General features: G+C 39.1%; 3 protein-coding genes across 3 annotated transcripts; 2 read left to right on the forward strand and 1 right to left on the reverse strand.

The window, feature by feature from the left end:
- Positions 1-1,558: 1,558 nt before the first annotated feature.
- Positions 1,559-2,923, forward strand: LOC145039103 (phosphoglycerate mutase-like protein AT74). The gene is made up of 2 exons (XM_078987229.1): positions 1,559-2,127; positions 2,376-2,923. The coding sequence occupies exons 1-2, from the start codon at positions 1,665-1,667 to the stop codon at positions 2,792-2,794; spliced, it is 882 nt and encodes a 293-aa protein (XP_078843355.1). The 5' UTR covers positions 1,559-1,664; the 3' UTR covers positions 2,795-2,923.
- A 355-nt stretch (positions 2,924-3,278) lies between these two features.
- LOC145040608 (uncharacterized) lies at positions 3,279-4,385 on the reverse strand. The gene is made up of 3 exons (XM_078988515.1): positions 4,289-4,385; positions 3,678-3,922; positions 3,279-3,569 (listed from the first exon to the last, which is right to left on the reverse strand). Exons 1-3 carry the CDS (start codon positions 4,383-4,385, stop codon positions 3,279-3,281), a joined length of 633 nt encoding a protein of 210 aa, XP_078844641.1.
- Positions 4,386-5,567: 1,182 nt separating this feature from the next.
- On the forward strand, positions 5,568-6,614 carry LOC145040609 (uncharacterized). Its single transcript, XM_078988517.1, has 3 exons — positions 5,568-5,945; positions 6,048-6,285; positions 6,598-6,614. The coding sequence occupies exons 1-3, from the start codon at positions 5,568-5,570 to the stop codon at positions 6,612-6,614; spliced, it is 633 nt and encodes a 210-aa protein (XP_078844643.1).
- Positions 6,615-27,672: the final 21,058 nt, after the last annotated feature.

A 27,672-nucleotide genomic window follows, 5' to 3' on the forward strand; every position in this document is an offset into this window, starting at 1 on the left:
GTGATAGTACGTTCAAATCATTCGTCAGGGGTGAGAGAGTGGGATTTGGTTGCTGTACATGTATTTTTTTGACTTTCGTATCTCCAAATAACGTTGTGATGATAATGGTTATCTAACCCAAATTATTATATTAGAATCCATTTTTCAAACAAGAAAATAGATAAATTAATGGAAATATTATAAATTAATCCCAAATATAAATCAATTTTAGTTTTCAAAATAATAAAACAACAAAATCAAAATTTAAAAGTATTAACATAATAAATTTCAATAAATATGTAATACCGGATTTAAATGAGAAATATAAAATAAATTGTTAATATTATAATTAAAATTTTTAGTTATTATAAGAATTATTTATACGGTATCTTTAAAATAAATTTTTTTTGTGATATATCAAATCATTATACCACTAATAACTATGAAATTTAGTGATAAAAAAAATTAAATGTGATTAAATATATTAATTTTTTATTGGCATATAATAAGTGTCACTAAAAACAATAATATAGTGGCACATTAACCATATGCCACTAAAAATATATGTTACTATATGTTATTTTAATATGCCACTAAAAATATGTGTTACTATATGTTATTTTATTTGTAGTGTAACCTCTTTCAACACCAAAGAACCAAATATATGAAAATCGATTTACATTTTGTTAAATAACGATTTGTGATTAGACATATACATGCTTAAATGTTTCATTTGCTCATCAGTTTGCAAATATATTTACAAATGTCCTTCATACGCATTTATTTTTGGATTTTAAAATAGTTTAATCCTTTGACAACCTCCCACTCAAGCCGAAGAGGTGTGTTAAAGTATATTATATAGTGATTTTATTCATTAGTTCTAAATGTTTAGAGTATAAGGTCTATTTTGAAAATTATTGTTTTATATATTGATTGCATGCAATACAAAGGGATTATTTCCATATTAAAACAAATGCAATTGCATGCAAGGTTCTAAAAAGCTTGCTACGGCTCCGTTATGATACGCCAAGGCTTGTATGTGCCGCCAAACTTTATCAAAACGCCGCATTGACTTATATATGTGTATAAAAATAAATAATAGTTAAAAATACATATAAAAATATGAATCATGTATAAAATTTCCGCCTTAAGTCACGCCTTACAAACGACGTGGCTCGCCAAGGCTCGGAAAACCTTAAGGCTTGACATTGCCGCCAAGTCACGCCTTACATTATTTAGAACCTTGATTGCATGTGATCACCAGCCTAGCTGGTTGTGATGCATCATGGGTTATAGGCCTCAGTGGGTGAGGTCAAGAGTTCGATTCTTGGCTAAGCACATTTGGAGGATTTTCCTTGGATTGGCGTGGGTTCGATTCTTCGTTCCCCTTGGTTGTGATTGGTGCCCCTCTTGGTGGTCCGCCAGACATTCCTGATCCATCGGGTCGCGTTATCCTCTATCTATCTATTTGCATGTTAAAAAAAAAAAACAAATGCAATTAATACCACAAAAAATAATGTGAGACACTACGATATGTCGATAAAAACATTATTATTTCTTACCTTTAGGCGTAAAATAACATGGATTTACTATGATTTCACATTTGGCATAATCGAATCATCGAATGATATCATTCGCTTCAACGTTAATTTCATCATAAAAGTTTTGATTGTTGAGATTGAAGAATGACGAAACCTGGAGTGACAGATCAAATCAAATTTCTTCCAAAGAGAATAATATTAGTCCGCCATGGCGAGAGTGAAGGTAATATCGATGGCTCCGCCTATTCCACCACCCCCGATTACAAGATCCCACTTACAAAACAAGGAATGGAACAGGCAAAGCTCGCCGGAAGCCAGATCCGAAGTGTAGTCTCTGACTCCGGCTCCACCAATAATTGGAAGGTTTACTTTTACGTATCACCTTATGCACGATCCCGATCGAGTCTACGTGAGATTGGAAGATCGTTTCCTAAGAAGAGTGTGATCGGCGTTAGAGAGGAATGTAGAATCAGAGAACAGGATTTTGGGAATTTTCAGATTACTGAGCGGATGAAGATTATTAAAGAAACAAGAGAGAGATTTGGTAGATTCTTCTATCGAATGCCTGAAGGTGAATCCGCTGCCGATGTCTACGATCGTGTTTCGAGTAAGTAATCTGATCATTCTTCTTCAGATCATGTTATATTTCCATAACGATCTTTATAATAATCACGTATAACTATAAGATGCCATCATATCTTCGTATTACAATCTACATTGAAAAAAAACTAACTGTTGACACTCAAAATCTTCAAGGGTTTCGTTAGTGTCATCATATATAATCTAAAAATATCATCTTTCGATGGTAGAAAAATCGCAGTTATATCTTGTTATAACACGCATCAAACTATGCAGGTTTTCTGGAATCTTTATGGCGTGATATAGACATGAACAGGCTTAACCATGATCCATCTACTGATCTAAACCTCATAATCGTGTCACATGGGTTAGCTTCACGTGTGTTTCTCATGAAATGGTTCAAGTGGACAGTCGAACAGTTTGAGCACTTGAACAATCTAAACAACTGTGAGTTTCGCATACTGCAGTTGGGAGACAAGGGCGAATACAGCTTGGCTGTTTACCATTCCGATGAAGAGATGCAAAAATGGGGATTATCACCGGAGATGATAGCTGATCAAAAATGGCGAGCCAATGCTACTAGTGGGGAGGGGAATGAGAAATGTCCATGGTACCTTGAAGTGTTCTTTGATGGTCTAGGGGCCGACTCTGATGATGGTGACAATGACAATGACGATAAAAAAGTTGTTTCATGATTTTTCAGGTGATCTACTTGCAGAGAAGGTTTGGTTTTGAGGTGTTCGGTGTTCCGCATTAAGTTTTGACATTCTAGAATCTTGCAATTATTTGTTTTAAACATTCTGTCAAAAACCGTATACCCATTGAATCGAATCAAATACTAGTGATGTTTGTTGCTCCATCTAGTTGAAATAAAATATGAAGCTTCTTGCAACAACTTTTGCTTGAACATGCTTCTGGTTGTGGCAGCCATAAATTCATACGGATTGTTTTTGTCACAATAACTTTCTTTTAATTCAACTACCTAACAAGACCGATCTAGTCTGGAAGTCAAGTGGGGTGCATAGTTGACCGTTGACTATGTAAATTAATAATAATAATAAATACTTAAAAGTAGAATAAAATTAAAACATTCAACTTAATGTCATTTTACAATTAAAATCTACGATGAGACATAGCTAAGAAACGTTTGATAATACTTTCATTGGTAACCTTGGAAAATCATTCTCTTTCAAGCATGCAAATTACACAATCATTTAAAAATTCATCCGAAATCCGATTCCGCAAATCTGACTTGACAAGCTTCATCGCCGAAAAACATCTCTCCACCGTTGCGGTTGCAACCGGCAAACACAATGAAAACTTCAATAACCGGTAAACCAAAGGAAAGTTAAGATGCATATTGCTTTCCACCATCACTTTAGCAAGGTCAGAAATACTCTTCAAAGTAGCAAATCTTTCATCTTGTTGCATAAGAGTGGGGTAAACCGAAAGTTCATTAGAATATTCAACCTATCTTTAAAGCTAAAATCATGTGGACAGAAATCAATCAACTTCCGTAACATTGATAGGTCAAAGTCACAAAATGAATCATGTGGATTCAAACCTGTTATAAAATACCGAACTCTTGAATTTGTACATCCAAAACCATGTTGGAAAAAAAAAATCGGTGTACTGTCTTCGGGCTCTTGGATTAACATAAATTTCCTTCATGTTCACCATTTGAATGTTATTATTCTCACAAAAAGAAGTGATATCCAATATAAGTGCATCAAACCCATCATTTCTCATCTTTTCTAATGTTGCAGTGGTTGATTTCACCAAACTTATAGCATTCACAATATCTTGTTCATTTCTTTGTAGAGCTTGTGACAATATGTTTATGATCCCCAAAATTTTCAACATAAAATGCAAGTGGTATTCAATGTATGGGAAAGGGGGGGGGGGGGGGGGGGGGGGTGCATGACCCTCACTTAAAAATGGACCCCAATAGAAATACATATTAAAAAAATCTACTGGTCCCCACTCAAAATAGATTGGTCGCCACTACTCCCACTCATCCTCACTTCTCTCTCTTCTGATTTTTCACTCATGATTTTTCACTTATTTCTTTAGGGTTTTGACCTAACATAACAAATGCACTGAGTCACCAAATGCACCGAGTAAGTGATGCAATTTAACACTCCGCAACTACCTAAATTTAGTACTCCATAATCGTCGGCACCGACTACAATCGTCAGAACTTATCACTGCTACACAACACCGCTGCAACACTGCCAACGCAGTGACAGACTTGCTCACTACCAGCTGACCAACACCATCTACCATAGCGCGCAAACAGACCACCATCTTCTGATTTCACTCGCCACCATTGTTGTAAGTTTATTCCCTTTATTTAGATTGATTTTCCAAAATGGGTTTGATTTGATGAACCGATTTGAATGGTTTATGAATTCCGATTTGGGATGTTTGGTTTGTAAACATATTTTATTTTGCTTTAACACTCTTAAAATATTAATTTGTGCCATGGATTTGTTAGTTTGGCTTGGTTTGCTTTCGATGGTTATTTGGGATAGGGGAAACGAACTAAGCTTAACAGAGATGGAAAAAATTAATTTTCTTTAACTATTTTGTTTAATGGTGTTCTCTTTAAGTGTTTTGTTTAATGGTGTTTTCTAATTGTGTTTAATTTGTGGTATGGATTTGTTAGTTTGGCTTGGTTGGCTTTATTTAATATTTAACGGTTTTGGTAATTCTATCTAACATTGTTTAATGTTTTTTTTTGTTTAACCCAATAACATGTGCAATTGAAAGATTTTACAGTAGAACATCCACATCAGGACCATCTTCAACTCAAATTCCGCAACCTAGTTTTATCCGATTGATAAGATTTTTTTTTTTTCTTCAGATTATCACCCTAATCAAAGAGAAAATATAAGATAAAAATATTTGATTAAAGGACCTTGTCAACCGCGTCTTAAGAAATACCGTGTAAGAATGTTTGGAAATAGGGGAAGACGTTTTAATCCAGCAAGGTATGATGAATACGGTGATTGGTTAGAGTATCGTTCAAGAGCAGATGAAGCCTTTCTGTTTGTGTTGTTATTTATTTAAAGATGAACAAAATAAAAGGGGCGGGGGTGATGCTTTTGTGACAAAAGGCTTTACTAGTTGGAATAAACCGGAAAGACACTCATGAGGAGGAAACTGTTAATAGTTCCCATTATATATTGCACTTAAAAAATGTGGAGACTTAATGAGACAAAATCAATCAATTGCTACACCTCTTCATAAGCAAAATGAGGTTGCTAAAAGTGAATATCAAATTCAATTAAATGCTTCAATTGATGCTTGTGGATGTTTATTGAAATGCGCATTACCTTTTCGTGGTCACGATGAGTCTGGAATTTCTCTTTTAAGAGGAAATTTCTTAGAAGTATATAATTTAATTCAGGATGAAAATGAGAGTGTATTTAAAGTTACATTACAAAATGCTCCGGGGACACTCAAATGGTGGCTCCATGTATTCAAAAAGATATTGCTCATTGTTTTTCACAAGAAGTACTTAAATCAATGTTTGAAGAAATTGGTGATAATGTTTTTACTTTATTAGTTGACGAGTCCATCGATAAATCAAAAAAGAAACAAATGACGGTAGTTTTGCAATATGTTACATGTGGGATTGTTAAGAAAATGTTTATTGGTCTAGTTCATGTGAAAGAGACATCTGCGTTATCTTTAAAATCTGCTATTGACTTTTTATTTTCTGAATATGGATTAAGTTTAACGAAGGTCAGGGGTCAATGTTATGATGGAGCAAGCAATATGAGTGGGAACTTTAATGGTCTAAAATCTTTAATCATGAAAGAAAATAACTATGCATATTATGTTCATTGCTTTGCTCGCCAACTTTAGCTAGTTATTGTCGCGGTTGCAAAAAAACATCACGACATTGGAGTCTTTTTTGATATGATAGCTGTTCTAATGAAGGTTGTGTGTGCTTCTTGTAAACGAACATATATGTTGCGTGAAAGTCAAAAAGATAAACTAGAAGAATCTATCGGCCGTGGTGAAACTGAAACCGGAAGTAGATTAAACCAAGAACTTTCTCTTACTAGAGCCGGAGATACGCATTGTAATTCTCATTACAAAACTCTATCGCGTTTGGTTGGTTTGTTTTCATCTGTTACTGATGTGCTTAAATATATTGAAGATGAAGGCTTTAATGGTTTTAGTCAACGTCAAGCAAGTGGTCTTCAAATATATATATATATATATATATATATATATATATATATATATATATATATATATATATATATATATATATATATATATATATATATTCGATCATTTCATTTTAATGATCTTGTGTTCCACTTGCATCATATTTATTTTATCTACGAAGTGAATAAATGTTGCTTGCTAAGGTGCGCAACACACCGTTGTGGATCGAGAACGAAATCTAAAAGGAGTTCATTATCAACAAAAAAAAGTATAAATCCTGAAAATTTAAAGTATTTTTGCTTTTTTTTTTCAGTAAAAAATATGAATTGAAGTATTTAATGTAAAAATAGTTGCCAAAAACACCGACTTTTAGTAAAAACAACTTTTTGAATAACTTTTTATAGTAAATGGGGTGGGACTCATCCGCAAGGGTCCATGGACACAACATGAATTAAGGATGTGGAAAACAAAACTTCAAATAAACAAGTTTAATTTGCTTTTAAAAAATCGAAATAACAAATTGATGATTACCTGATAGATTTTTTTATCTATTTTTTTTTTATCTCATCTTACATTTATATTATTGATTTTTTGTTAAATTATTTATGTTTTTCTAAATCCTACCCCTTTACATTTTTAGTATTATTTATTAATCCTACCCATTTCACTTATTAGTTATTAAAACTTATAGAAAAAACTAACAATGTGTGTTTTTGTGTATGAGTGAGAGAAGGAAGCACAATCGTCCACCAGAGAGGAAAGAAAGTATCCATCTCTTTCCTCCACAGTTCGACGTTCTGACCAAAAGGAAAGTGGGGAAAGATAAAGAGAGCATGAAGGTGAGAGTCCGTAAGAGCCAACACACACACATAGTGGGGATATATATATACATATATATATATATATATATATATATATATATATATATATATATATATATATATATATATATATAGGGTCCTACTAATTGGATCCCAGATTTTCTTAAAGGACCCCTCATTAATGATCTTTTAGACATAAAATTCCGTGCATTTATGATATCAATAGCTTTTATGATTACTAAAAGTTAATTTTTTTTGAAACTCGTACTTATCATTTAATTACTATAAACTTTTTATTTATTATATATTTTACTTTTTTATAATCAAATAATAATGCAAACATATCAACGTTTTCTATATATTTTAATATTTATATAAACCAAAAAATAAAAATAAAATGATATTAAATATTTAAATGAAAACTAAGTATTATTATTATATCATATTTGAAGTCACTTATTATTATGCTTACGTATAAAAATGATTTTAATAAATTGCATTAAAAAACCAAAAATAAATTAAATTTTTTTTTGTTTAAAATATTTTATTTTATATATTTGAAAAAATATATATGGTTATTTTAATACTTTTTAATAAAAATAATATTTTTTTTTCTATACACAAATCTTTATATTGAGCCATTTTATTATGTAATGATTCGTTTTATTTAAAGTAAAATATAAAATAATTATGAGGGTCTAATATTATGCAATGATAATTAATAAAAAGATAATTATTTTGTAATGATTAGCTTATTTTAAGAAAAAAGTTAAAGTAATTATTAAAATAATTAATAAGGGTCCTTTAAGAAAATAATAAGTATCCAAATAGCTGAACTCTATATATATACGTTAGCTTGGTTAGGCTTCTGATATGTTACTTTCCTTTTTTGTAAGAACTTTTCATGACCTTTATATGGGTTTTTGGGGTGCTAAAGTGTGAAATCATAAACCGTGAACTTAGTAATCAATAAATGAGACATTTTGGCCAAGGTTAATGGTTTAAAATGAAAGTTTTATCATATTCAAGGAACCATGATCATAAAGTGTCGCTAACTTGTTGTGTGTATATATATATATATATATATATATATATATATATATATATATATATATATATATATATATATATATATATATATATATATATATATATATATATATATATATATATATAGTATAAATGAAATATTTTTCATTTCACCATATCAATTTGAAACTCCCAACTATTTATATTTCATATAATTTACTTAATTTATTAACTTAAATATGTTGTTACTTATAAACATGATGACAAAAGAAATACATCTTGAGTTATCAATGTGATATACTAATTTTGTTGACTTCAATAAAGTGTAAAATACATAACCCAAATTAATATATTAAATAAACTTAAAAATATAGTGTAAAAATTAAAACCTAAACTAAAATATCAAATAAAGTTTTAAAAATTCAACATATACTTTTTAAAATATTTAAAAGGAAAATATTAGATACGATAAATATAAAAATCTTAAATCTAAAAGTCGAATTAACTAAAAGATGTTCAAAAATATTTTTTTATAATAACTAAAACTCAATTAAGTTATTTTTAAATTAAATTATAATAATAATTAAAAATAACATAAAGTTATAAATTAAATTATGTTACATCATAAACAGTGGTTGATAATCTATATCATATTATACTTATAAATGAGAATTTTTTTTCCAATCATCTCATGCATTTGAAACCCCACAAAAATTTCTAAGAACCTCATGCACATTAAACCTCCATACATTTTCAACTTCAAAGTAATTAATAACACATCACACTTTATATAACTAAAATTTTGAAGCTACGAATGAAACTATGGATAGTGAATTTAAAGCATGACATGAATGAATGATTGATTTTTCTCCTATGTACTTACAAATACGTTTTCAAATGAAAATTTGACAAGAATGATGAAACAAAACCTTTTCCTGCACGGTAACTAAATCATTTTATATCATTCTTTTCATACCTTCCACTTCTTTAATTTGCTCCTGCTGCATGGTAATTAAATCCGTTTACATCATTCATTTCATAACTTCCACTCCTATAGTTTGTACAATTTCGAATACTCTAAATGGATTATGAATATATGGCATGTGTAATGGGATAATATGGACTCGAGATAAACTAAAGCATATACTATACCCCAAAAATGAATCTAAGTTTTCCGATCATCAACCGATAGAATAACAAAACCTTTGCATTTTAGATATGCTTCCAGAACTATATTTTTTCCAATCTTACTAAAGAATGCAAGAACAGGAGGTCTACCCACAATTCTTTAAGAATCTGAAACTCCAATAACGAAAGAAGATTTAAAACCTGTAAAATGAATGAGAAACTTGAGAAAAAAAAAAAGACAAAACTATATGTCTTAAATTACCAAACATTGCGGGCAATATGTAAGTTCTTTAATCCTATTTCAATAATTTTCAACAAATGTAATTCAACAAAATTTTAAACTAATAATAATTTTGCATTATTTATTATCTAATAATACTAATGTGTACATAAACATTACATTTACAATTTTAAACTAATAATAATTTTTTTTATTTATTAGTATAAATTATTTGTAAATGAAAAAATATACATACTATTTACCCTTATGTACAACCTATTCTAAATAGATTAGATCATATCAATTATAATGTAATAGTTTTGTTAATTGCATTATGTTAGCATCTTATTTTTTTAATCATAATTTCTCAATTAATCATATGCTTAAAATAATGTTAACTATTTATTTTGCCATAATATATATAACAATATTAAACAACATAATTATTCCACGGCGTAATGTGCGGGCATTCGCCTAGTATGTATGTATGTATGTGTGTGTGTGTGTGTGTGTATATATATATATATATGTATATATATACACACACACACACACACATCATAAATCTTCATCAGTGTGTACAAATCATGCCGGCACCTTCCCGTGATCCTCGCTAGTACCTAAAACACATATCACATAACACGGTAAGTATAAATGCTTAGTGAGTTCCCCAAAATACCACATACAACACATACGCCACTCAAGGCCATATGTGACAATAGTCAATTTCGGGTCAAGTCAAAGTCAACAAGTCAAACCGGATGACTCAATTAGCCCTTGTGTAACGTCATAAAATTTCTAACCAAAAATTTTCATTTTTACAACCATCAAAACATGAGTAATAAGTTTAGATTCCAAAGTAACAATGTAGTCACAACCGATTACATAACAAAAGATAACAGGATAGTTTCCCCGAGTGTGTGTACGGTCACGCTGGCGCCTTCCCACGGTCCTCACTAGTACCTGAAACACATAATGCAACAACTGTAAGCATAAAGCTTAGTGAGTTCCCAAAGTACAACATACGCACATACGCCTTTCCAGGCCTTGACCTTCCGGTCCATGTGTCTCAGGGGACTTCCGTCCCGACTGGGTAAACCTTCCGGTCCTACCCACATCAACCCTTACAGTCCAAATAACCACGCCTTCCGGCCCATATCATGTTGCCTTCCGGCCCGGATCAAACATATCATACATGACACATATAACAAATAACTTAACACACATAAGGCATATATTTCATATCATATTCGACCTTCCGGTCACACAGTCAAAACCCTTCCGGGTACAGTATAGTGAGAAGACTCACCTCGAATGCCTCGCTAAGTCGCTAATCGTAAATCCTGAAATCACTCGGGCTCGAACCCTCGAGCTGCAATCCTCCTATGATATTATAAATCTATAATTATTACTTGTACCACAAAGGTGGGCCATCCTTATCAAGTCAACACAGGTTAACTTGGTCAATCGTCTTTAATCAATTTGGACCGGACTCGGCGAGTGCACACTAATGACTCGGCGAGTCTACGCATTTTAATCAACTATCAGGGTTATTCCCCTTTGACTCGTTGAGTACTCCCCCGACTCGACGAGTTCCCCTGGGCCTGAATCACAGGGCCACCGCGACTCAACTCGCCGAGTCGAAGGTCAACTCGGCGAGTCCCAACCTGACTCGGTCCACCTATCAAAACCTTTCCAACTCTCTGCGACTCACTGAGTCGCCCACAACTCGGTCCGGACTACACACAGGATGGTCTCAAGGACAATCTTCAAGCGACTCGTCGAGTCTGTTCTTCAGACTCGGCGAGTCCATGCCATGCACCAGCTAAAACTGGCTTTTACGGTCAGATCCGTTCCATACATACATAGATCTGGCCTTCCCAAGCTTATTTGTCACGTAAAGTCTCAGTCTTGGTTGCCATGCAATGCATACAAGGCTTATTTTGAAGAAACAACCTCTAATATGGCAAGTTTAGCTTCTAACTCAAAAGAATGGACATAAAGCTTGTCATAAGGGGTCTCCTGGACCTGCTAAAGTCCAGATCTAGGTTCCATATCTCCATGGGACCTCTCATACTTCTTATTCAAGCCAAGAAATGCAAGAAGAAACCCTAGATTTGGCACATCAACACAAAACACGAAGTTTGGCTCTGAAAATTACCTCAAGAAGACTCCCTTGATGAAATAGCAACAGATCTAAGCTCCCCAACACTTCAAGCTTGCTCCTCTCCCTCCTTTCCTTGCAATATCACACAAAATGATGAACAATGGCCTTCAAACACACTCACAAGGGCTTACAGACGTATGGAGGCTCTTAGGGTTCAAGGTGGCCGCAAATGAGGGCCATAAGGTCCTTTAAATAGGGCTTAGGACCGGGAAATTAGGGTTTCATTAAACAGCACGGACTCGTCGAGTCCATCCCTTGGACTCGCCGAGTCCAGACGCGAACCCCCGCCCAAAACCGCGACCCGACTCGGCGAGTTCGACCTCCAACTCGCCGAGTCCCCTCACAGAATGACAAAAATATATGAAATGAAGATACCTGGGGATCCGGGCGGTTACAATTCTCCCCCACTAAAATAAGACTTCGCCCTCGAAGTCCCGCTAGGAAAAAAGCTCCGGATGCTGCTCCCGCATCTCACGTTCCGGCTCCCAGGTCATCTCTGATCCCTTCCGATGCTGCCACTGAACCAATACCAGGGGTACCTCCTTGTTTCTCAAAACCTTGATCTTCCGATCTTTGATGGCTACAGGTCTTTCAGCATAATTCAGGCTTGCATCCACCTGAATATCCCCTAACGGAACCACCGCTGATTCGTCGGCTATACATTTCCTCAGTTGCGACACATGGAAAGTATCGTGAATCTGTCCTAACTCTGCTGGCAAGTCTAAACGGTAGGCTACCCGGCCCACCCTTGCGATCACACGGAAATGACCAATATATCGGGGCCCCAACTTGCCCCTCTCCCTGAACCGAATCACTCCTTTCCAAGGAGAGACCTTCAGGAGTACGAGATCACCAACTTGGAACTTAAGCTCGGACCATCGCCTGTCTGCATAACTCTTCTGTCGGCTCTAAGCGGTCAACAACCTTTGCCTGACCATCTGAATTTGCTCGATCGTCTGAAGTACGATCTCCGTGCTACCCATAACCTGCTGTCCCACCTCACCCCAACAGATGGGGATGCGACACCTCCGCCCATACAACAGCTCAAAGGGCGGCATACCAATGCTCGAATGATGGCTGTTGTTATACGAGAACTCTGCTAACGGTAGATAGGTGTCCCAGATCCCTCCGAAGTCCAACACACATGCCCGAAGCATGTCCTCGAGTGTCTGAATTGTCCGCTCACTCTAACCGTCTGTCTGAGGATGATATGCCGTACTGAAATGTAACCTAGTACCCAACTCTTCATGGAATTTCTTCCAGAACCTGGAAGTGAAACGCACGTCGCGGTCCGAAATAATCGAGATCGGCACCCCGTGCCGAGATACTACTTCCCTCACATATAACTCAGCCAACTTCTCCGCAGAAGAGCTCTCGCTAATGGCTAGAAAATGAGCGCTCTTTGTCAGCCGATCCACGATCACACAAATCGCATCGAATCCTCTCGCCATTCACGGTAACTTGGTGATGAAATCCATAGAGATTTGTTCCCACTTCCATTCGGGAATCTCTAGCGGTTGCAGCTTACCGTGCGGTCGCTGGTGTTCGGCCTTGACCTGCCGACAAGTCAAGCACCTCTCGACGAACCAAGCGACATCCCTTTTCATACATGGCCACCAGTACTCCTTCTTGAGATCCAAATACATTTTCGTAGCACCAGGATGAATCGAGAATTTCGATCGATGTGCTTCCTCCATCAAAATAGTGCGCGCACCTCCCACAAACGGCACCCAAATCCATCCCTGAAAAGTCATAAGCCCTCTACCATCCGTAACAAATCCTGATACCTAACCTACAACCCGTTCCTTCTTCTGGTGTTCTGGCTTCGCAGCCTCCAACTGAGCCCCTCGAATAATATCCAGAATCGGGGTCAAAACCGTCAACCTCATACAAATATCTCGGATCGGGGCGCTATCCGCCCTACGGCTCAATGCGTCGGCTACCACATTAGCCTTGCCCGGGTGGTACAGGATCTCACAATCGTAATCCTTCACCACATCCAACCACCTCCTCTGTCGCATATTCAGATTTGGCTGATCCATCAAGTATTTCAAGCTCTTATGGTCCGTGTAAATCGTACACCGAACCCCGTACAAATAGTGTCGCCAGATCTTGAGGGCAAACACCACCACCCCCAATTCCAGGTCGTGCGTGGGATATCTCGACTCATGAGGCTTCAACTGCCTCGAAGCGTAAGCTATCACATGACCCCTCTGCATAAGTACAGCCCCCAAACCCGATATAGATGCATCACAGTATACCACAAAATCCTCCAACCCTTCCGGGAGTGCAAGCACTGGAGCCTCGCACAATTTCTGACGAAGCGTCTCAAATGAAGACTGCTGCTCCGGTCCCCATAAAAATGTAACACCCTTCCGGGTCATCCTAGTAAGTGGCACAACGATCTTGGAGAAATCCTTGATAAATCTGCGGTAATATCCAGCCAAACCCAGAAAACTCCTGATCTCGGTGGGCGATCTCGGCACCTCCCACCTCAACACCGCCTCAATCTTGGCCGGATCGACCAATATCCCCTTCTGGTTCACAAGATGCCCGAGGAACTGGACCTCTCGTAACCAGAAATCACACTTGGAGAACTTGGCATACAGTCTCTCTGATCTCAAAACCCGAAGAATCTCCCGCAAATGTTCCTCATGTTGGTCCCTAGTCCTCGAATACACCAAGATATCATCGATGAATACGATCACCGACCGATCCAGCATCGGTCGGCACACCCGGTTCATGAGATCCATGAATGCGGCCAGGGCATTGGTGAGCCCAAAAGGCATCACCACAAACTCATAATGTCCATAACGAGTCCTGTAAGCAGTCTTTTGGATATCCTCCTCGCGAACCCTCATCTGATGATATCCCGACCTCAAGTCAATCTTGGAAAACCAAGATGCCCCCTGCAACTGATCGAACAGATCGTCGATCCTAGGTAACGGGTATCGGTTCTTAACCGTCAACTTGTTCAACTCCCGATAATCGATACACATCCGATGTGAACCATCCTTCTTCTTGACGAACAAAATCGGCGCTCCCCAAGGCGAACTACTCGGTCGAATGAATCCCTTTCCCAACAGCTCCTGAAGCTGCGAGGATAATTCCTGCATTTCCGGTGGAGCGAGGCGGTAAGGCGCCTTGGCGATGGGTGCCGCTCCCGGAACCAAATCGATACGAAACTCCACTTGCCTCTCCGGAGGCACACCTGGTAACTCCTCGGGGAATACATCCAAAAACTCGCATACAACCGGAATGTCATCAATTGAATTGGGCCTCTCCGCGGTCACACGAGTATCCATCACATAGGCTATGAATCCATCACAGCCCTGCTGCAAACTCTGCCTTGCCCTGGCCGCCGAACAAAACGCCGACCCACACCGGGTCCCCTCGCCATAAACCGTGAGCACTCCCCCACTAGGGTCTCGAATCATCACCAGCTGTCTCTCGCAGTCAATGACTGCTCCAAACTTGCTCAACCAATCCATGCCCACGATAAGACAAACATCCCCCATAGCTATAGGGACCAAGTCTATAGGAAACTCGACCCCAAAAATCTCGAGCACGCATCCTCGAATCACCTCGGTGGCGTATACCGCTCTCTCATTCGCTATAGCAACTCGCAGGGGACGACTCATCGTCTCCCGATCGGTATCGATGTGCTGGCTAAAAGCCAACGAAACAAAGGACCGACTCGCACCTGAGTCGAACAATACCAAAGCAGGCACATGATTCACAAGAAAAGTACCTACGCAGATAGTAATATAAGCATAATATCTCAGCATAAATGTAAATACATGAAAGAATACATATCGGCCACAACATCAGGTGCCGCGCGGACCTCCTCCGCAGTCAACTGGAAAGCTCTCCCACGAGCCTTCGGAGCCTCGGTCTTCACTGGCTGAACCTCAGGAACCCTGGCAGCAGGCGAAGATCCCTGGCGAAGCTGGGGGCACTCAGCCTTCTGATGGCCAGTCTGGTTGCAATGGAAGCAAACCATAAATCCCTTGGGGCAATCCCTCGCAATGTGCCCCTCCTTGCCACACTTGTAGCAAGCACCCGATCGACATGCCCCCTCGTGACCCTTGCCGCACTTCCCACAAGTGCAGCTCTTCTGTCCTCTGGATCTCAAATCAGCAGACTTGGTCCGCTTGGCTGCCGGCTGCGACTGAGCCGGCCGCCGATCCACCCGTTGAGACTCGACCTCCTCCCTGGCCTGGGTCTCCAACTCGATCTCACGATTCCTGGCATTCGCCTGAAGCTCAGCAAAAGTCTGATATGACGAGTTCGATACGAACTCCCGGATGTCTCTCCTCAGCACTCCCAAATACCGGCTCATCCGAGCCTGCTCCGTGGACACCTGCTCGGGGCAGAACATCGCCCTCTCATGAAACTTCCGCGTGATCACTGTAACCGAATCATTACCCTGCTCGAGGGTCAAGAACTCCTAAACCAACCGTTCCCTCTCCACCGGGGGAACATACTCGTCTCTGAACATAGCAGTAAATCTCTCCCAAGTCATGGCTGAAACCTCCGCAAGAGTGAAGTTCGCCGTCACGAACTTCCACCAATCCTTTGCTCCCAGGCGGAGCTGGTTCAAGGCGAACCGCACCCTCAGATGCTTCGGACATGAACAAGTATAGAAGCATCCCTCGATATTAGCAATCCACCTCATCGCAGCAATCGGATCCTGCGTCCCGTCAAACTCTAGTGGTTTCGTGTTGCTGAACTCCCGGAACAGCAACGAGTCACCTCCCTGTGGTCTGGCAGCGGCCACAGCTGCGGTAGCTGCAGCGGCGGCAGCCTCAGTCAACACGGCGTACCGCTCATCAAATGTCTCCATCAGCGTGGTCTTAATAGACCCAAACATCTCCGGAATCTCGGCCCAGATCGCTGCAGATACCTCCTCATGAATCATCTGACGAAGCTCCTCGTCAGTCACTCCACTCGTACCAGGTCTGTGTCGTGGTCCAACCATGATGTCTCTGAAATACAACATAAAAATATCAGAGACTCTATCGGGCAGAATCGCACTCGATAACGCAGTCCTACTCAGTCTCCGATACTCAGGGATTCTTACTTGGGCTGCCCACTGACCCGGTGTCCTTGGTAGTACGGGCCCAATAATACCAATTACACCGAGTCGGTATTCACCCCAAGTCCTCCTCCCCAAACCCCGAATCATGAGTACTCTATTCTTGTCATACTCTAGTTACCCACTCGCTCTCGAGCACCTCATAGAAGCAGGTTTCCCTAGACTAAGGCATCACAAAATCAGGCCACTCTAGTCCTAATATGTATACCTAGTTTACTAGCATGCGTATCATATCATATCATATATCGTAACACATATAATAAGGGTATTTTGGGGATTTTTACCGTTCGGGCGCTGGCTGACCGTACACACTTTTTCTTCTTTGGTCGTCTCACTTATCAAAAATTTATTACTTATTTATTTTTTTATTATTTTTTTTTAAAAAAATTTCTCAAATCCCCGGTTTGAGTTCAGTTACGCCCGAAGGTGTACCCGAATCCCTCAAACCAAGGCTCTGATACCAACTTGTAACGTCATAAAATTTCCAACCAAAAATTTTCATTTTTACAACCATCAAAACATGAGTAATAAGTTTAGATTCCAAAGTAACAATGTAGTCACAACCGATTACATAACAAAAGATAACAGGATAGTTTCCCCGAGTGTGTGTACGGTCACGCTGGCGCCTTCCCACGGTCCTCACTAGTACCTGAAACACATAATGCAACAACTGTAAGAATAAAGCTTAGTGAGTTCCCAAAGTACAACATACGCACATACGCCTTTCTAGGCCTTGACCTTCCGGTCCATGTGTCTCAGGGGACTTCCGTCCCGACTGGGTAAACCTTCCGGTCCTACCCACGTCAACCCTTACAGTCCATATGACCACGCCTTCCGACCCATATCATGTTGCCTTCCGGCCCGGATCAAACATATCATACATGACACATATAACAAATAACTTAACACACATAAGGCATATATTTCATATCATATTCGACCTTCCGGTCACACAGTCAAAACCCTTCCGGGTACAGTATAGTGAGAAGACTCACCTCGAATGCCTCGCGAAGTCGCTAATCGTAAATCCTGAAATCACTCGGGCTCGAACCCTCGAGCTGCAATCCTCCTATGATATTATAAATCTATAATTATTACTTGTACCACAAAGGTGGGCCATCCTTATCAAGTCAACACAGGTTAACTTGGTCAATTGTCTTTAATCAATTTGGACCGGACTCGGCGAGTGCACACTAGTGACTCGGCGAGTCTACGCATTTTAATCAACTATCAGGGTTATTCCCCTTTGACTCGTCGAGTACTCCCCCGACTCGACGAGTTCCCCCTGGGCCTGAATCACAGGGCCACCGCGACTCAACTAGCCGAGTCGAAGGTCAACTCGGTGAGTCCCAACCTGACTCGGTCCACCTGTCAAAACCTTTCCAACTCTCTGCGACTCACTGAGTCGCCCACAACTCGGTCCGGACTACACACAGGATGGTCTCAAGGACAATCTTCAAGCGACTCGTCAAGTCTGTTCTTCAGACTCGGCGAGTCCATGCCATGCACCAGCTAAAACTGGCTTTTACGGTCAGATCCGTTCCATACATACATAGATCTGGCCTTCCCAAGCTTATTTGTCACGTAAAGTCTCAGTCTTGGTTGCCATGCAATGCATACAAGGCTTATTTTGAAGAAACAACCTCTAATATGGCAAGTTTAGCTTCTAACTCAAAAGAATGGACATAAAGCTTGTCATAAGGGGTCTCCTGGACCTGCTAAAGTCCAGATCTAGGTTCCATATCTCCATGGGACCTCTCATACTTCTTATTCAAACCAAGAAATGCAAGAAGAAACCCTAGATTTGGCACATCAACACAAAACACGAAGTTTGGCTCTGAAAATTACCTCAAGAAGACTCCCTTGATGAAATAGCAACAGATCTAAGCTCCCCAACACTTCAAAAATCACTTTTTGAAGTCATTCGGGTCATTACGACCCTTAACCGAGTCAAAAATCACTTAAAACGAGGTTAGAATGGGTAAAATACCCCAAAGGACCCGGAACCTCCCCTAGGGCCGAAGCCTCTTAGAGGTCGGACCCTCTTGGGCTGGAACCACAACGTGCGAGCCGCAGCAGCGAGCCGTAGCCACGCCCACATCAGGACCCTCGGACCGCAACCTCCTCCCCCGGATCCACACCTGCTGTTCGATTCTTGGCTGCTGAGGCCGAGACCTCACCCAAAATTCCGAAATTTCCACTTTTTCGCCCGGTTTTCGACCACGACTCCGTGTTAAGCCTGTTTTTAATTATTTGAACGTGGGACTTTCTCCAAAAATCATATTTTAACATATAAGACCCTAAATATTCATAATTTAAATATATTTTTATGGAAATAATTATTTAAGAATAAAATCTATTAAATGAGATCTTGAGGGGGAGTGTGGATCTTTCCATAATAATTGGCACAAACAACCACCCCATGCCTATTCCTTTGACCAACTATTGTACTCCCCACTATTCCTAGTCACCTCAAGGCACTACCTAACTCATTTCCCAGCAAAACCATGTCCAAATTGATGGGTTTTGAGCATTCTAACACTTTCTAAGTGTACATGCAACCCTAATAACCTTGGATCTATGTTTGTCTAATTTGTCATGCAAAGTTGATTTCCAAGGTTATATTCCTATCTAGCATACATGGGGAACAATTTTAACATAAAGTATAGATAGAATAACTTACCTTGTTGTTGCTTGTGTTCCTTGAAACCTTGTGAGCCTAGCACCCCAAGTGTGATGCCTCAAATGCTTCACACAACACCAAATGCTCTTGGAAGAACTTATGAGAGAATACTCACTTCTTCAAAATCGGCCAAGCCCTCTTGTTTCTTTGTTGCAACCGATTTTGGTGGAGATTATGTTTCTTATATAGTGTTGACACATCTAGGGTTAAACCCTAATGTGTCATGACTCTTCATTTCCATGACCCATGGGTTTGTAACTCCCATGGAGCACCCATGGAGCATCCTATGGGTGGAACCCAACTTGATGATCCATGGAGCCTTTTAGCCCACTATACAAGATATGGATGATTTACTTAATCAACCCATACATTTAATTAGTTATCTTTTGATCACTTAATTAATTCTAAATTAATTCTTGATCAAACTAATCAAATAATATTATTAATATATTAGAACTTATAATATATTAATAATCTCCAAGCGTTATTTCTCTCATTTAGTCTATCCAATTGCATGGTGCCATGCAACCCAAATGGACCATGCCGGGTCGGGTCAAGTACATACCAGAAATAGTTATGGACTTAGACACCTTATCCAACAGTCTCCCACTTGGATAAGTCTAGTAACTCTTACTGCAAGTATGACTTCAGGAACCGATCGGCAATCGTAGCTCTTTACAAGGTTTCTCGAAACTTGAGAAGATGATGGTACGCCATTTAAGATAAGTGATCATATAATCCTCTGTTCTAGACATCAGTCGGACAAATACATGGAACAATGTCTTACTTATTGTCCAACATTTGTTTCCCGATTTCCGATTTATTTGACAAAGAACTTTATTGAACACATCAATTTAGTTCTGACCGGGCCCGGTACATAGGTCAAAACAAAATCATCGAAGGGCCCAGATATCAGCTTCTAATCCAAAAAGGAACAGATAAACTTCGACTCATATGTTTGTTCTACTACTCATTGAATTACACATAAGAGCACGATTTTATAACATCGAGTTACCAATGCGTTTTTCGTACAATCAATGCCTAACCAACTTGTAAGTAACAAATCATATCTCTAGGTTTAAAGACTTATATGATATTACCGTCTCACGATCACTCGAGATAGAATTCCATGAAGTGATTCCAGTGAGCGTGGGTTGAGTCCAATGCTCAGAACTTATGAGCACTCATGATTGTTGTAGCCTTGTCCCAGACCTCTACAACCAAACATGACAGTCTTGATTCATACCTACTTCCGACATATGACCGACTGTGGAGGTTTGAATAATATGTTATACCAAACAAAATTATTCTGGAAGTCAAAACATGCAAAAGAAATATAGTAAACGATCGACAAGAGATAGCAACACTTTACTCATAAATAAAACACTTTTATTCATCATCAAATGTCAATTACACTTTACAAATTTCGAGATTATCTAACTACTAAATCTAATATCATCCTTCAGCCCTATGCTCCGAGCATGCTGGAGATGCTTAACCCGAGTCAGTCCCTTCGTGAGGGGATCTGCCGGATTCTCATCTGATGATACCCTCTTTGCCACGAGGAGTCCTTCTTCGATCCGATGTCTGATGAAATGGTATTTTCTGTCGATGTGTCTGGATCTCCCGTGATCCCTTGGTTCCTTGGCTAAGGCAACAGCACTTTCACTATCACAGAAAATTTCCATCGGCTCTTTAATAGCTGGTACAACTCCAAGGTCTCCAATGAAGTTCCTCAGCCATAACGCCTCCTTTGCCGCTTCGCTAGCTGCAATATACTCTGATTCACAAGTAGAATTTGCCACTGTCTCTTGCTTGGAACTCTTCCAAGAAATTGCTCCTCCATTTAGAGTAAAGACCCAGCCCGACTGAGAGCGGAAGTTATCCCTATCAGTCTGGAAGCTAGCATCACTATACCCTATAACTCTCAAGTCATCACTCCCACCGAGGGTAAGGACCCAGTCCTTAGTCCTTCGTAGGTACTTGAGAATATTCTTTACCGCAATCCAGTGTGCCTTGCCAGGGTTCCCCTGAAACCTGCTAACCATGCTCAAGGCAAAGGCTACATCAGGTCGAGTACACGTCATAGCATACATGATCGAACCTACAGCCGAAGCATAAGGTATTCGACTCATTTCTGCTATCTCAGCCTCAGTGCTAGGGCTTTGTGTCTTACTCAACTTGGCGCTACTCTGGATGGGCAACTCTCCTTTCTTGGAGTCTTGCATTCTGAATCTCTTCAGAATCTTCTCCAAGTAGGTACTTTGACTAAGTCCAATTAGTCTTTTACTCCGATCTCTCAAGATTCTTATCCCCAAAATATAGGCAGCTTCACCAAGGTTCTTCATAGCGAAACACTTTCCAAGCCAGGACTTTACTTCCTGCAAGGTTGGAATGTCGTTTCCTATGAGTAGTATGTCATCCACATACAATACCAAAAAGCTAACTATACTCCCACTAGCCTTGACATATACACAAGATTCATCTTCACTCCTAGAAAAGCCAAATTCCTTGACCTTTTCATCAAAGCAAAGATTCCATCTGCGAGGTGCTTGCTTTAATCCATAAATGGATTTCTCAAGCTTACACACTCTATTAGGGTACTCGTTGCTGAAAAAACCCTCTGGCTGACTCATGTAAACATCTTCAGCCAACTTCCCATTAAGGAAAGCGGTTTTGACATCCATTTGCCAAATTTCATAGTCATGAAATGCGGCTATGGCTAACAGAACCCGAATAGACTTAATCTTGGCTACCGGAGAAAAGGTCTCATCATAATCCACTCCAGGAATTTGAGAGAAGCCCTTTGCAACCAGTCTAGCCTTATAAGTGTGTACTTTACCATCCATGTCGGTCTTCTTCTTGAAGACCCATTTGCACCCTACAGTCTTTCGACCTGGTACATTCTCAACCAAGTTCCAAACTTGATTGTCATACATGGATTGTATCTCGCTATCCATAGCCTCTTTCCATTTAGCAGACTCGGGGCCTGCCATGGCTTCCTCGTAGCTGTTAGGGTCATCTTGACTTACTAGTGTCTCATCACTAATAAGTGTCTCACCTTCTGCAGTAATATGGAATCCATAGTAATGCTCAGGTGCACTCCTAACTCTCGTGGAATGCCTCAGAGGTACAGATTCGTCAATTGGCTCAACAGGAGTTTCCTCATCAAGTTGAGGGCTAGAGTTTGAAGTTCCTTCACCACTTGACTCTTGAATTTCTTCAAGATCAACTTGCCTCCCACTGTCTCCTTGGCTTATAAACTCTCTTTCTCGAAAGACTCCTCTTCTTGCTACAAAGACCACATTGTCACTAGGTCTGTAGAAGAGGTAACCAAAGGATTGCTGTGGGTAGCCGATGAAAATACACCTCTCGCTTCGGGGTTCGAGCTTATCATGAGTCTCGCGTCTCACGAAAGCCTCGCAGCCCCAAATCTTGATGTGGTCTAGTTTAGGTACTTTACCAGTCCACATCTCGTGAGGAGTTTTGGCAACTTTCTTTGTAGGGACTAGATTAAGGATATGGGCGGCTGTCTAAGGCATACCCCCAGAATGAGATTGGTAGCGAAGCTCGACTCATCATGGAACGAACCATGTCCAACAAGGTTCGATTACGCCTCTCAGCCACACCATTCAACTGCGGTGTCCTGGGAGGTGTCAATTGTGAGACAATCCCACATTCCTTTAGATAGTCGAGGAATTCTGAACTAAGATACTCACCACCTCGATCGGATCGAAGCATCTTAATGTTCCTGCCCAATTGATTCTCGACTTCGTGTTTAAATTCCTTAAACTTCTCGAAAGTCTCTGACTTATGCTTGATTAAGTAGACATATCCATATCTACTGTAATCATCGGTAAAAGTCAAATAATAACGATTAGCATCCCTTGTGGCATGTTTGAATGGTCCACACACATCCGTGTGTATAAGGTCCAACAAACCTTCACCCCTTTCACATGAGCCTGTGAAGGGTGACTTTGTCATTTTTCCAAGTAAGCATGATTCGCAACTATCATTTGACTTTAGGTCAAACGACTCCAAGACTCCATCCTTTTGGAGTTGGCCTATGCGTTTCTTGCTTATATGTCCAAGACGACAATGCCATAATGATGCTTTTATCCAAGTTATTATTAGTAGAATCAATACACAAAACATTATTTCCTAAGTTATCTACAATAGATACAGCTTCATACACACCATCACAAGGTAATGCTTTAAAATAAAGTACATTATTAAAGAAAGCATTAATCGAACCAACTTCATTATCAAACGAAAAGGTGAAACCTTGTTTGTACAATGCATGAAAGGAAATAATATTTCTTGCCATTTCTGGCGAATAACAACATTTATTCAAATCTAAATTTAACCCACTACTTAGCGATAAAGTATAAACTCCAATCTTGGTGACAGGTGTAACTTTCCTATTCCCCATGATTAAGTTTATTCTTCCTTGCTCCACATTCTTACTTCTTCCTAGTCCCTGCAAGTCACAACAAATATGAATACCGCAACCTGTATCAAGGACCCAAGATTTCGAATGGGGTGAGTTATTAGAAATGATAGTGTAAATACCTGCATGGTTGGGTTTGACTTTCCCATCCTTCACATCTTGCTGGTACTTTGGGCAGTTCCGCTTCCAATGAGCTTTTTCATGGCAATAGAAGCATTCAGCCTCTTTTGGATCAGAAGAAGGAGTAATGAAACCTTTCTTGGTTCCACTTGAAGAAGAGCCATCAAGGGTCCGAGCCTTGGTACCCTTTGAAGATCTCTTTCTCTTCCTCCCTCGACTTTGCCCGATTGCCAAGACCGGAGTTGAGTCTGGAGTAGGAGTGATAGCAACCGACTTCCCCTTAAGACCTGTTTCTGCGGTCTTGAGAAGTCCCTGAAGTTTGCTGAGGGTGACCTCTTCCTTGTTCATGTGATATGTCATGCGGAATTGATCATAGCACGATGGTAAGGAGTGCAAAATGATATCTATTGCAAGCTCCTCAGGGAAGTTCACATTGAGCTTCAGCAAACGATCCACATACCTTTGCATTTTCTGCATGTGGCTCGTGACGGACTCTCCGTCCTTCATCATGGTTGTTATCATGGAGCAGATGACTTCGTACCTCTCTTGTCGTGCACTTTGATGGTATCTTTCCATCAAATCTTGGTGCATTTCATAAGGGTAGAAATCTTCATAAGACTTTTGGAGTTCAGCTGTCATGGTGGCTAACATGATGCAAGCCACCTTGGTTGCATCTCTTTCATGAGTATGAAAGTCAGTGATCTCCTGGGGAGTTGCAGTGGACTCGTCAATTTCCTTAAGCTCCTTGTCAAGGACATATTCTTTGTCCTCGTAGCGGGTAATCATACTGATGTTTCTGATCCATTTATTGAAGTTGGATCCATCAAAGGTGACTTTTCCGCACAAACTCATAAGAGTAAAGGAGCCATTAGGATTCGAGCCAGAAGCATTATTTGAAGACATCTGAAAAAGAAGAACAAATATAGTTTAGATTTAAGAGAGTCCTTAATAAAACACCCAAATGTAATATTAAGGCTAGGATCCAATCACAATATAATATAACTTAGAAGAGGTATGCCGTAATCTAAGCTATACCATATTTGAAAGGTAGGTGAATGACGATTCACCAATTTCCACCACAAAAACCGAAATATTTAAATATTTAGTTTTTATTGGTTTTAGAAATTCCTAGATTCTTTGAGATCCAATGAACTTTTCAAAGGCATGTTTCAATCTCGGGAGTGCCCTCCAGGTTTTGTGACTGGGATGCCGAGGATCACAAAACGAGGTGTGAAGTAACCATGCAAATCACTTGGTACCCTTAAAGTTTATCACTCAATCGATGTGCCGGTAAACCACACACGCTCCACCGATACTATAATAAACCTTAAGTCACCCTTTACCTACCTTGTTAAGTCCAAGTTAGTGTGCCGGTTAACCACACACGCTCCACCAACGACTTAGACAAAGTGTAAAGTGTAATTTCATGGATTAGCACCTTATTCACATTTTTCCTAAAGTAACTAAGATTGGGAATTTAATAAACATTTAGTTACTTTATTATATTCATCATACTTTGAATGAGTATTTATAAGTCCTTGTCTTACCCGTTCGGCTAACGACCCTCCATCAGTCAAGCAAGCGGTGGGTGAGAATATTCACCCATTAAGTCACCATTTTATAAGCAACAACCTTATACCCACCTTATAGACCGGCTTCGTGAATGAGGCGTACTAGCGGTAAGACGACTTTATTCTTATACATATATATATAATTATTAAATTATCATAATATAAGTATAAGGGTTGAATTTTAACTTTTAAAATTCTAGGGGTTGGAACTAAAGTTTTAACTTAACTTTACTTGTTCCAAAACTTGAGGGCAAGTTTTGTAACTTTCAAAACTTTTCATTTCTTGTAACTTATGAGTTTAATAGAGTCATAAAATGAAGACTCTTCATTTTTTATAACTCTTGTGTTTTCTTAATGGTTTTAACTCAAGTGTGACTCTTGGTTTTCCATAACTTAAGGATAAGTTATGGACTCCATTAAAACACATTATGATCAAGAATTAAACTACCAAATAGGTTACAAATAATTCCTATGATCACCTTGAACATCATAAGAACAAGAACATGAATATGAACACAATCAAAAAATTACATAAAACTTTGTAATTTTTGATAACTAGTTGTTGTAAATGAATTAGCAAGACATTACACCACCAAAAACAAGTTTACATTTCCTAAAACAGTTTAGGGTAATGTTTCTAATTCATTTCCAGCAACTGAATCGAAATTCTGCACTCATTCGACCCTACTCGCCGAGTGCATGAACATGACTCGCCGAGTTGGTTGAAGATACACATGGACTCGACGAGTCCCCCCTATAGACTCGACGAGTCCATTCGCAGAAAGCAAATTTCCGATTCTGTTTTTCAACTTTTAAGAACAAATAAGAACAAACAAGCCTACGCTCTGATACCACTGATGGGTTTTGAGCATTCTAACACTTCCTAAGTGTACATGCAACCCTAATAACCTTGGATCTATGTTTGTCTAATTTGTCATGCAAAGTTGATTTCCAAGGTTATATTCCTATCTAGCATACATGGGGAACGATTTTAACATAAAGTATAGATAGAATAACTTACCTTGTTGTTGCTTGTGTTCCTTGAAACCTTGTGAGCCTAGCACCCCAAGTGTGATGCCTCAAATGCTTCACACAACACCAAATGCTCTTGGAAGAACTTATGAGAGAATACTCACTTCTTCAAAATCGGCCAAGCCCTCTTGTTTCTTTGTTGCAACCGATTTTGGTGGAGATTATGTTTCTTATATAGTGTTGACACATCTAGGGTTAAACCCTAATGTGTCATGACTCTTCATTTCCATGACCCATGGGTTTGTAACTCCCATGGAGCACCCATGGAGCATCCTATGGGTGGAACCCAACTTGATGATCCATGGAGCCTTTTAGCCCACTATACAAGATATGGATGATTTACTTAATCAACCCATACATTTAATTAGTTATCTTTTGATCACTTAATTAATTCTAAATTAATTCTTGATCAAACTAATCAAATAATATTATTAATATATTAGAACTTATAATATATTAATAATCTCCAAGCGTTATTTCTCTCATTTAGTCTATCCAATTGCATGGTGCCATGCAACCCAAATGGACCATGCCGGGTCGGGTCAAGTACATACCAGAAATAGTTATGGACTTAGACACCTTATCCAACACAAATGAGCTGGGAAACTCTCTTTCACTCTTAACATTTCTCATTTTCCTCATTTCCACCAAGTGACAAACATCACTTTTCTCTCAAATCCTCTCACTCAAATTTTGAGCTTTAAAGGCTGATTATAAAACTTTCTCTCATTTTTGGTAATTTCATCACTCTCCTTATGATTATTACATTCCCTCTTACTCAAAATCATAGATTGCTTACACAAACATCATCACATTCATGTTAGATCTTCGAAAATTCAAGTGATCCTTCAAGTGTTCTTGAGTTGAAAACTTCTCATCTTCAACATTCACCCACTGAAATCACTCAAGGTGAGTTCATACCCCTACAATTTCGTATTTTCTTAAGTTTTAAGGGGGGAATACAAGTTAAAATCACTAAGAACACAACTAAATACTTCTAACAGCTTTCATCAAAAAAGTTGGGCTCCATTCACGGACTGTTTTGGTCGACTTAAACATTTTTGTTTTC

The sequence above is a fragment of the Lactuca saligna genome, chromosome 4 (assembly GCF_052625555.1).
Source record: "Lactuca saligna cultivar CGN05327 chromosome 4, ASM5262555v1, whole genome shotgun sequence".
NCBI lineage: Eukaryota > Viridiplantae > Streptophyta > Magnoliopsida > Asterales > Asteraceae > Lactuca > Lactuca saligna.